This window comes from Carcharodon carcharias, chromosome 7, assembly GCF_017639515.1.
Source record: "Carcharodon carcharias isolate sCarCar2 chromosome 7, sCarCar2.pri, whole genome shotgun sequence".
Taxonomy (NCBI): domain Eukaryota; kingdom Metazoa; phylum Chordata; class Chondrichthyes; order Lamniformes; family Lamnidae; genus Carcharodon; species Carcharodon carcharias.
In genome coordinates this window covers 47188776-47200947 of record NC_054473.1, presented here as the reverse complement: position 1 = coordinate 47200947, position 12172 = coordinate 47188776, and the positions used below count along the sequence as shown (strand labels likewise).

At 39.6% G+C, this 12172-nt stretch overlaps 1 protein-coding gene across 2 annotated transcripts in view; it reads right to left on the bottom strand.

Moving 5' to 3' along the window:
• LOC121280301 (ataxin-7) overlaps positions 1-11233 on the bottom strand; it is a 136620-nt gene extending 125387 nt beyond the window's left edge. Inside the window, exons 1-2 of one of the 2 annotated variants that reach the window (XM_041192161.1) lie at positions 11065-11233; positions 10847-10915 (exon numbers count right to left, since the gene is read on the bottom strand). In XM_041192161.1, the coding sequence (XP_041048095.1) occupies positions 10847-10915; positions 11065-11230 (235 nt within the window). In that variant the 5' untranslated portion in view covers positions 11231-11233. The remainder of the gene's footprint in view (positions 1-10846; positions 10916-11064) is intronic. The other variant, XM_041192159.1, reaches the window with a different exon arrangement.
• Positions 11234-12172: the final 939 nt, after the last annotated feature.

The window sequence follows — 12172 nt, the reverse complement described above, 5'->3', positions numbered from 1 at the left end:
CGAATGAAGAAATTCCTCTTCAGTCAGTCTGAAATGGATTGCCCCTTATTCTGAGACAGTGTCCCCTAGATCTAGCACCCCCACCACACCATCACCACCCACCCCCTCCCCCCACTCCCCCAACCACCACCCCAGCTAGAGGAAGCCTCATTTCTGCATCTACCCTGTCCTGCCCCTTAAAAGTTTCATAACTATCAATGAGGTCACCTCTCATTCCTCTAAACTCGAGAATTAAGGCTCAGTCTCTTCAATCACTCCCTACAGGACTGTCCCATCATCCCAGGAATTAGTTTGGCAAACTTACGCTGCACCCCCTCCATGGCAAGTATATCCTTCCACATCCTTGTAATAGATTCCATTATATTCCCTGCTACTGATGTCAGGCTAACAGGTCTGTAGTTCCCCATTTTCTCTCTCTCAACATTTTCAACCCGTAGGCACCATTCCAGAATCTAGAGAGTTTTCAAAGATGACCACCAATGCATCCATTATTTCTAGAGCCACTTCTTTCAACACTATACTGTAGATCATTGGGTCGCAGGGATTTCTCAACTTCAGTCCCATTAATTTCTCAATGCTACTTCTTTTAATAATGTTAATTTCTGTCAGTTCCTCATTCTCAATAGTCCCTTGGTTCACTTATTTCTGGGAGATTTCTTATACCTTCCTCAGGTGAAGACAGACAAAGTAATTATTTAGCTTCTATGCCATTTCCCTATTCTTCATTATGAATTCTTTTGTCTGTCTCTAATGGGCCCACATTTATCCTTGTGACAACTGGACACTTAGAAAATAAGGATTGGGCAGAATCAATATGGATTTATGAAAGGGAAATCGTGTTTGACAAACCTGTTGGCGTTTTTTGAGGATGTAACTAGCAGAATACATAAGGGGGAACCAGTGGATGTGGTGTATTTAGATTTCAGAAGGTTTTCGATAAGGTCCCACACTAGAGGTTAGCAAGCAAAATTAGAGTATGGAATTCAGGGTAACATGGATTGAGAATTGGTTTGCCAACAGAAAACAGTATGAATAAACAGGCCATTCTCAGATTGGCAGGCTATGACTAATGGGGGTACTGCAAGAATCAATGCTTGGGCCCCAGCTATTCATAACCTATACAATAATTTGGATGTGGGGACCAAAAATCATATTTCCAAGTTTGCTGATGACACAAAACTAGACAGTATTTCTTAAATGGTGAGAGATTGGAAAGTGTTGATATCCAAAGGGACCTGAGGGTCCTTGTTCATAAATCACTAAAAGCTAGCATGCAGGTGCAGCAAGCAATTAGGTAGGCAAATGGTATGTTGGCCTTTATTGCAAGAGGGTTTGAGTACAGGAGTAAAGAAGCCTTGTTGCAATTGTGAGACCGCACCTGCAGTATTGTGTACAGTTTTGGTCTCCTTAAGCAAGGAAGGATATACTTGTCAAAGAGCGACTGAAGCAAAGATTCACCCTGAGATGGTGGGATCATCCCATGAGGAAACGGCCTATATTCTCTAGAGTTTACAGGAATGAGAGGTGATCTCGTTGAAGCATACAAAATTTACAGGGCTCAACAGGGTAGGTGCAGATGTTTCCCCTGGCTGAGGGGTCTAGATCCAGGAGAGAATGTCTCAGAATAAGGGGTAGGTCATTTAAGACTGAGATGAGGAGGAATTTCTTCACTCAGAGGGTGGTGAACCTTTGGATCTCTCTCCTCCAAACAGCTGTGAAGGTTCACTCATTGATAATGTCCAATACAGAGATAAGTAGATTTCTAGACATTAAAGATACCAAGGGATATGGGGACAGTGTGGGAAAATGGTATTGGGGTAGATAATCAGCCATGATTTAGTTGAATGTCGAAGCAGGCTCCAGGGCTGAACGGCCTTCTCCTGCTCCTATTTCCCTATCCTTAAAGCACATCAACTACCCAGTGTTGATCAAATAAACATCCATTTACCCCTACTTTCCACCTCTCTATGAATGCAGCAACACTCCATTGAATACTATGTACCTTAATCTTTAAAAGTAAGCCACTTGCCTAATACTTCATGAATCTCTAAAATAAAAGTCCATATACAGTCACAACATTCTGTAAACTCTTTTTCAAATTTATGCTAACTGTCCCTAATTATTCCATGACTTTAAAAGTGCTCTCATTTTGTCCTTTCTAATTTTGTATCTCTTTACTGACAACCATCAGTCCTTTACTAAAAATACACCAATTATAGCTTCCATTTATTTCAAAACCAAGCACATTACACACTTCCCCCTATACAGGTTTGCATAACTTCAGACTGGAAGATGATATTATGCAGCCTGCACCTACCAGACATTTTCCCCTACCAATCTGATGACACCCTTACTTCAAAATGATATAGTTCAAAGCCCTAAGTGTTACAGTCTCAGGTAAGCATGACCTCAATGGTGCAGCAGTATTCAGAAAGTGTTGATATTTGCCCTCTCCACTGATATGTCTTTCCCCTCCACACACTATTTCTCCACTTTGGACCTCCAAAGTTTACCACCAGCCCACCCTTGGCCCCTTACCCTCTCTGGTCTCTCCTGACTTTTAATCATATTTAACATTTATAATTTTGATTCATTGATGTTTATTTCAAATATACTTTATTTTGAATATACTTAAATTTTTAATTCAAATATATATATTATTCACATTAATTTTAAAATGTATAATTTGTTTATTGAATTATGATTCCAATATGTTACTTGTAAAATCCTGTATTATATCTATTAATTTTGTAATGTTGCTGAAATGGGGATATTAGAATTTAATAAAGATACACAGAAGTATTATAGGCAATTAGTATATTAGCATTACACAGGATTCAACGCAGTGAACAGTAACATTGTCAACAACTCCACCAGATAGTTTAGTTCATCTTTCAAAAGTACACACATAAATCTCTTTCTGTCCAACCACCGTACTGTCCATGGTGAGGAGATCAACTAAGTACCTTTTAATAATCTGCTTTTTCAAAGCAAGTAGCTAATTCTAATTTACAAGAATTTATTAAAGGCAACTTGCATTTATATAGCATCTCTTGCAACCTTACAACATCCCATAGCAGCTTACAGCCAAAGATGTGCTTTTGGAAGTGTAGTCATTGCTGTAATGTGGGAAAACATTATTTATGCATTGTTCTTCAACAGGTTAGTGACAAATATTCTATATTTAAACCATTTGTGAAAGAAGTTATTAGCAATTCTTCGTACCGGTCCAGTGTCTCAAATCCAGCTATCCAAAAAAAATGTCAGAAAACTGGACATTTCCGTAACTGCCACCACCATGAGTTTTAATTATCTTAAATTAGTAAAATTTCTTACCAGTTTGTTCAGCTAGGTGCTGAATTAGTGTGGTGGCACGCCAGACTAGATATCAGCTTCACAGACTGTTTTTTTGCCCCGTGCTCCAAGCGGTCTGGAGCTGAGCAAATTAAGAAAAGTTCGACTTCTGAAGTTTCCTTTCATAACCAAGTTGCTGGTAACATCCCAGTGAAACTTCATTATATCTCATTCATGGCTTCTCTATCCTCCTATAATGGGCTGCCATCAGTGATTCCCTGCTCCTCTACAGGGCACGCTGTTGATGTCCCCGCAAATGGAAATATTTAGAAATCGCTTGAATTGACGTGAACTTCCACTTTTTATGCTCTAATCCTGTTGTAAACCACCCCCCACTCCCAAAAGTTATGCCTTGTTGAATGAGGTGTAATTGTGTTTTTAAACAATGTATCAAATTTAACTACTGCTGAACAACTTCCCTGGCCATGTCAAGGCCAAACACTCTGCTAAGGTCAAACAGCAATTTACTTGTACTACTTCCAGTTTAGTATATTCTACCTTCACTGCTGAGAATGCAGGGAAAGCAAATGCACATCAGGTGACTGCTTTGCAGAACACCGCCATTCGGTCCGCAAGTGTGAGCTTGAGTTCACAGTTGTGTGTCATTTTAATTCTCTACCGCACTCCCACTTGAACATTTTAGGAGGCAGAGATCAATGAAACCCAACGCAAGCTAGAGGAACAGCATCTCGTTTCTCGATTAGGTGCTTTATAGCCTTCCAGACTTACCCAGTTCAACAATTTCAGGCCCTGTTTATTGGATGGCAGCTGTTAATGATTCAACTATTCCCATTTACACCTCCTCTAGACCCATCTTTTGTTTCCTTACTTGCCACCTTCGGTTGCCTTGCACCATCATTCCTTTTGTCATTTAATTTCTCCTGCCTTCCATTCTACCTTACACTCTCTATTTTGTTTTTCCCTACCTCTGTATTTGCTGAAATCCCGTTACGTCATTTTCCAATTCTGACGAAAGGTCACCAACCCGGAACATCAGGTCTATTTCACTCTCCATAGATGCTGCCTGACCTGCTGAGTATTTCCAGCATGTCCTGTTTTTATTTCAAATTTCCAGCATCCACAGTATTTTGTTTTCGTACTAGGAAAGGTGACATCCCATGCCACAGAGATTCCTTGACCTTTGCTGGCAGCTTTCTTCAAGGTCAGTGGAAAAATGCAGACCAATAATGAACTTCGTGAAAATGAAATTTGAACAACCAATGTCCCCAGAACATAATTTTTGAGTTAATAAAAAGTCAGCAAGAGGAAAAAGCTTAATTACTAAGGAGGAAATACAAAGCAGCACATGGGACGTTCATCTGCTAGGAGTATCATTTTTAAAATATTTCTTCTGTTTTAATGTCTTCAAAATCTGAAAGTTTTAATATTAATGTTCAAGTATTCACTAGTAAGTGAGCAAAGTCAGAATAAATTCCTCTGCTTTATAGATGAAAGCCATTTTCCATCAAAATATAGATACATAATTTAGAGGGTTTTAAAAAATTACATTACTCTACAACCTAATTTTTTCTATGAAACATTATCAGTTTCATCCAGGGAGTTGCGTGGTTGATCAGAAAAATATGAATCATGAGCTAGATTCTTGGTTGAAATCAAAATTTTTTTAAACATTTCTGAAGCTTTAATAAAATAACTAGATCAGAATCAGGTTAAAACAAATCACATTTGTTCAGGATTTTGAGTTATATGTTGATTTGTGTTAAACAAGGAGCTACAGAAAATGTATTCGCCTGTTGAATTAATTACTTTAAGCTAAAAGAATTAAGGTGGTATCACAGCTAAAATAAAGCCAGAAAATGCTGCAAACACACAGCATGTCAGGCAGCAGCTGTGGACAGAGAAAAAGTTTACATTTCAGGTCAATTACATTATCAGAACAGGAAAAGATAAGAGATGTAATAGGTTTTAAGTATGGAGACAGGGAAATTGGGGAAGTGGATTTGGAAGAGCAAAAGGGAAGGCATGTATTAAGGCAGGAGTGATTAAATGACAAAGGATGATGCAAGGGAAAGGAAGATGGTAATAGAACAAGTAAAGAAACAAAAGATAGGTTGAGAGGATGTGTAAGAAAAAGAGCAGAATCATCAACAGCTGCTTTCTGGAAAAATGGAAAGAGGGGTTATGGAAATTGTTGAACTCAATGTTAAGCCCAGAAGGCTGTAAAGTGCTTAATCAAAGGACTAGGTGCTTTTTTTTTTTTAGCTCTCGTTAACTTTTTGGGAACAGTGTAGGAGGCCGAGGAGAGAGGTCTAAATGAGAAAATTGCAGAGAATTAAAATTACAGGCAATCCAAAGTTTGAGGTTACCCTTGCAGGACAAATGGAAATGGTCTGCAAAGTGGTTCCCCAATCTGCATTTGGTTTTCCCAATGTACAGAGGATCACTTTGTGAGCAATGAATACAGAATACTAAGTTGAAAGTACAAGAAAATCACTTTCACCTGGAAGGAGTGTTTGGGACTCTGGGTGTTGAGAAGAGAGGAGATAAAAGGGTCAGTGTTGCATCTCCTGTGCTTGCATGAGAAGGTGCAGTAGGAAGGAAAGAGGTGTTGAGGGTGAGTGAGGAGTGGACCAGTGTAGAGGAAGGAACAACCCTTCTGAAATGCTGAAAGAGCAGAAGATGCATTTGGTGATGGCATCAAGTTGAAGGTGGTGTAAATGGCGAGGATAAATGTGGAAAGAGGGGGGTGGGTTGGAAGGCGTAAACGAGAGGAGCTCCATCGTGATTCTCCTCAGAAGGGCAAGAGATGAGAGCTGAAGTGTGAGAAATGGAATGAACATGGTCGTGTTCCTGACAACCACAATGGTGGACAATCCTCGGTCGAGGACCGTCCTGGGCTCCAAAACATTCCTTGCAGATCAAATGATGATTCACTTGTACTTCTTTCAATATACAGGAAAATCTCTTATCTGACATGCTCCAAGAATGGGAGGTGCCAGTTAATCAAATATTCTGGTTAACTAAGATGTAAATCAGTTTCACATTTTCATCTAATCAGAAAGCTCACGTGATCACGTGAGTGTAGAGGTCTTGCGAGAGGTGCAGGAGCATGTGAATCACGTGAGCAGCACTAACAGAATATGGTGCTGCAGAACAGTGGGATGCTGAGACCGAAGCGAGAGCAGGCTGCCAATAACAACTATTGGTGTTTTTGACAAAAACAGATCCCAGAATTCCAGTTAATAAGAGTATTCAAGTTGGTAGAGTACTGGCTAACAGAAATTTTACTGTAGTGTATTCACAACTCACAATGCAATCTTCCTCAACATCAGGGAAACCAAACATAGATTGGACGACTGCTTTGTGGAACACCTCAGCGTGACCCCCAGTTTCTGGTCGGCAGTTATTTAATTCTCCATTCGATTCCCACTCTGTTCTCAGCCTCCAAGGAAGCTTGACCTAACCCAAGAACAGCAGCTCAACTTTCAACTAGGCACTTTTTAGTCTTCCAGATTCAGATTAACAATACCAGATCATAACTGCTGCTGTGATTTTTTTTTGGCCAATCGCTGTCAGTGATGCTTCTGCCATTCCCACTTACACCTCCTCTTGACCCATCTTTTGCTTCTTTTACCATCTCCTTTTGTCTTACAACATCCCTTTTGTCATTTAATCTTTTCCCCATCTTCCACCCCATCAGACTCTCCCATTTGTTGTTTCCTTTTCCATCCCACCCTTTTCCCTGACACTATATTTGCTTAAAACACGTTACATCTCAATATTGCCAGTTCTGACAAAAGGTCATTGTCCTAAAGTGTTAAGTATTTCTCATGCCACAGATACTGCATGAGTTGGGTATTTCCAGCATTTTCTGATTTTATTTCAGATTTCCAGCATCTGCAATATGTTGTTTTGGCATCACAGTAAGTTGGGCTTGTTAAATATCTCGTATGTTACTGAACAAATTCTCCATTTTTAAACAAACCAGGGATGGGGGCATTGCCTACATTATGTAGATTTGAAAGCGCTTTAAAAAATTGACAGATATAGATCAAACAATTACAAATTTCACAATATATATTATATATTTTTAAATGTATATTAAATATGTACATTAGAGTCCTTGATGTTGAAGAAGTAAGAAATGAGCTTCATTGAGCACACATTTTGCAATAGCTCAGAAATATGCTAGAAATTTAGATCAGTCCTAAACATTGCTACTACAATTAAAGCATTATACATTTAAACTTCCAAAATATCAGAATTCAGAGTCCTTAGTGCCTCAGCCACCTACTTATAAACGGGATATAGAATTTAGAATTCACATGCCAACCAAATCTGTAGTCTTGCAGGACACTTTTAACTTTAAACTTACTCGCACTGACTTAAAAGGTCTCTGCTGCATCAGTGCAGAAAACTGACATCTGTGGATCAACAGCCTTATACACACCTCGTCCAATTTACCTCTCATGGGAAGAAAAATCAACTGATTGTAATTACAGGCCACTGATCTGTTACTGCTCGTTTTCTCTCAGCATGAGAAGTTAAACTCTATCCTTTTGCATTTTAAATTAGTATCTGGTTTGTATGGATACACCAGAATCTTGGTGCTCATAGATCACAAAATCAGTTAACTAGGAGTAATGACTAATGGAACAGATATAGGGCATTTCCTGCTGCTTTGAATGATATAAAGCTGTAAAACAATTGAACTTTAGTATATGTGTTTGATTTCCTCATCAGTAAATGACACTCAATTATAGTACAACAAGCAACTATTTTCCTTTCCCAAGATTAATGTAATGTTTTCTCTATCAAGCCAGTACAACTGCAATGTAACAATCACTACTCTTCAAAGATATTTCAATGGCTGCAAAACACTTTGGGACATTGAAGTTGCAAAAGGCACTACATAAACCTAAGTCTACTAGAAATATGCATCTGTGGAATGATACCTGATTATGAATGCAAAGTAACAACAACTATCTCAATGTATGCATCCAAAGAATATGTAGGCAGGGTAGATAGTATCAAATTAATCTGGTGGAAGTGAAATAGTTGCCTGTTTTGAGTGTCATTTACTACACAGGGCATGCAAGCATATAGGGAATCTAAGCAAATTTAGAAAAACTAAAATAGCATTTGCAAACCAAACTCAATTAATTTACGATTTCAGTGTTTAATGACCATCCATTCGGCCAAGTCAGGCTCTGGTGCCCACAAAAGAACATACTCAATCAACAGAGACCCTTGCTGTTTTCAGCATTTAAAAAAAGTATCACAGACTGGCCTGGGAACATCCATTATGTCATCACAACAAATTTAAACTCAGGTTATTGATTGGCCATCTCCTCTTTCCAGCCAATTAGAAGTCAGTGAAGCCATATTTGATGCTTGTGCCCATATCCAACATAGTTGGAAGAAACCAGGAAGTGGACAGAAAGGGATACGGAAAGATTTAAGGCTATTGAAGTTAGAAAATTGGTTATAGACACAGTACATAGGAAAAAAAGTGATAAATAAATAATGACAATTGTGGCCAAGAAATCAAGCCAAAATATTTTTAAATGTTATTTCAAATTTGTACAAGTTCTTTGTAGTCCTATTAGTATTACGCTAATAAAATGTTACATTTTTAAATGGATATTTGTTCAACATCATAGTAAACAGGCTGAAAAGTTAGCTATTCTATGCACGTCATTTCCCTGCTAACAACTGACAGATTAGATATAACCATGATTTTCATTTGACAGTATAGAGTGGCCCATAGTATAACACTCCACTAATCTAACTCCAAAAAAACTCAGGTCACATCTCACAGCTATCAACATGAATGCTAAAAACATTAGAGATTTTCCCAATACAAAACGGCATTTTTAACCCTGATGTTTGACTTTTTAAATTTTAACTGCTTGTCATTCACTAAATCTCACATTGACATTATAACCTGGGAAAACAATTTGTGCTGTTAGCAACATCTCACATCTATCAATTTATTATTTAAGGGATGGTGTTATGGTAAAATGCCTCGGAAGGCCCATTAAACGTGTTCCATGCCTTCACAAGTGTGCAATAAGATGATTCCCAACAGCATCTGATTTTACAGATTCAATAAAATTTAGTTACAAAGAAATTAGCACTGGAAAGTCTGCACTGCAGAACAATTCCAGAATCCGATGAACGTTGGCAATAAGAAACGGAGTGTCAGCAAACACTCATATCAGGGACACGGAGCTCACCCTGAAATACCCCAAAACAGACTTCAATCCCAATTCAAGAGCAAACTATTGCATCAGTGCAACATTCCCAGTTCCCACATCAACAGTGTGGCCTCTATCAAAGTCAAGTTAGTGTTGAACTATGGACAGTTGTGTACCATGACCTCGTAGTCGTCGTCTTGGAAAAGAGAAAGACTGTCCAAATTAATTTTAAGACCCTTACAGCCAGTAGGGGAATCTTGTATTAGCTGAATGGATTCAAATGCAAGTACCATCACATTAAAATAATAAATGCAAATATTTTAAATATTGTAACAAGGGCCAAAAACATACATCAGCAGCAGATTGTACACTGAATTTTATTAAGAATATTTTAGCAACACCTGTTCTAAATTTAAATGAGGAATTTCAGATTCAAGAACAAGGAATGAGGAGCTGAAAGTCTTTTTATCCAATTTCATTCTAATTTAAAATGGCTGAAATTTAAATCAGCACTTTTATCAGTGGTCATACAGATTGTTTAGGCATTTAGTTTAGACCTTGCCCAACGTCTAAAGCACATGATCTAAGGTGCACAGAAGTGGTGGTAAAGTGGGTAGATTCAAGTAGCAATGTTATCCAATGATCATTTCTACGAGGTACGATAAAGATTGTTACCCAAATAATATGGTGATTTTTAAATTAGTCTACTTGATACATTTCAAGGTTGCTAAATGTAAATTTACAACTTTTCCATCTGAAGTTTAAAATTGGATTCAATACCAACATGTCAAACAAGCTGAATAACTTAGTAGCAGGGTATATTACTCATCCACAAGCTAGTTTGACATAAATGAAACCAAGAGTAGCTAACCTTAACCTCTTGAAATACAGTTTAATATTGTGTGAGCTTCTGTAGAATCAACCAAACATAACAGAATGGTCAATTACAGTGAATTGTTATTCGTGATTTAAAGTTTCAATTGTTCCAAAATACTATCTAGAACCACTCCCTCATTACCTGACAAACAAGATAGCAATTGAACCTTAACACATAGATCAGGGAAATCAACTTTTCAAAAAAATACGACTAGGAAATCATTACTGGGAGGAGGAGATGGGGAAGAGAACGGGAACTTTGAACGTTTTGTTGCTTCACCTAGCTCCTACAAATATTTGGGCAAACCATGAGTTCAGAATGCATCCATGTAACAGGCCCCCCTTTTGGTCTAGTTGCCAGTGCCTGCGAAGCGGAGTCACCAGTCCGCGGTTAGGAGCCTGTACAACAGGCAGGCAGGAGCAGAAGCACAGCAAAGTTTGAAGCCGCCACTCACCTTCCCGACTCAGCCGCATGACCTCCCGGTTTTTCCCGCACTCCTTAAAAGTTTCTTCCAATTCGGTGCCTGTGTAACAATTGGACACATCAGTCAGTCAGTCACTGAGTTACACTTGCCTGCCTTGCCTGCGCCAAGTCGGCGCACAAACATCCCGGGCCCGCTCGTCACTCGCCGCTAAAAGTGTTTTCTAAGGTTAAAGAGCGCTTTGGGCTCACCGTCCGCCCCGTGCTGTTTGGCGGCATCGATCCAGTGGGTCCAGGGCTGTCCCGCCAGCGCCTCCGGACTGGGTAGTCTCCTCTCCACAGTCGCCATTGCTGATCCTTCTTGCTGCCCGGCCGCGCTTCGGGCCGCGCTGACGTCAGCCTCGGCCGTTTCCGCCATCTTTTCGCTACATTGTGGCAAAAATTTACCTTCCCCTTTAACTGGAGTTCCCATCCCTTTAACAGGAGGCGCTGCTGCTACTGGGACTGTTCAGCAACATTGTGGCAAGTCCTCTCGTCCCACTGCAACTTTTGCACTTTTTCCAACAAAAAAAATACATTCAACAAACTAATATACTAACGAATGCACTGCCCAACAGGAAGCAGATTCAATTATAACCTTCAAAATGGTTATAAGTATTTGTAGGGATTTTTTTGCAAAGTTTTGTGGAAAACAGCAGGGGAGCGTGGTTAATTGTAAAGCCCATTCGAAAAGCCAGCACATACACAATGGGCCGAGTGGCCTTATTGTGTTGTATCATTCTATATAGCTCATGGATATGCTAAACACCACCATGAGGTTGGAGCCAGGGACACAAAGTCCAATTCAACTGAGTGGCTCCCGGCGCTCATAGAGTTATACAGCACTGAAACAGGCCCTTTGGCCCATCGGCCATCAAGCACCTATTTATTCTAATCCCATTTTCCAGCACTTGGCCCATAGCCCTGTATGCTATGACATTTCAAGTGCTCATCTAAATACTTCTTAAATGTTGTGAGGGTTCCTGCCTTCACCACCACCCCCTCAGGCAGTGTGTTCCAGATTCCAACCACCCTCTGGGTGAAAAGTTTTTTCCTCAAATCCCCTCTAAATCTCCTGCCCCTTACCTCAAATCTATGCTCCCTGGTTATTGACACCTCCGCTAAGGGGAAAAGTTTCTTCCTATCTACCCTATCTATGCCCCTCAATTTTGTATACCTCTATCAGGTCCCCCCTCAGCCTTCTCTGCTCTAAGGAAAACAACCCTAGCATATGCAGTCTCTCATAGCTGAAACGCTCCAGCCCAAGTAACATCCTAATGAATCTCCTCTGCACCCTCTCCAGTGCAATCAAATCCTTCCT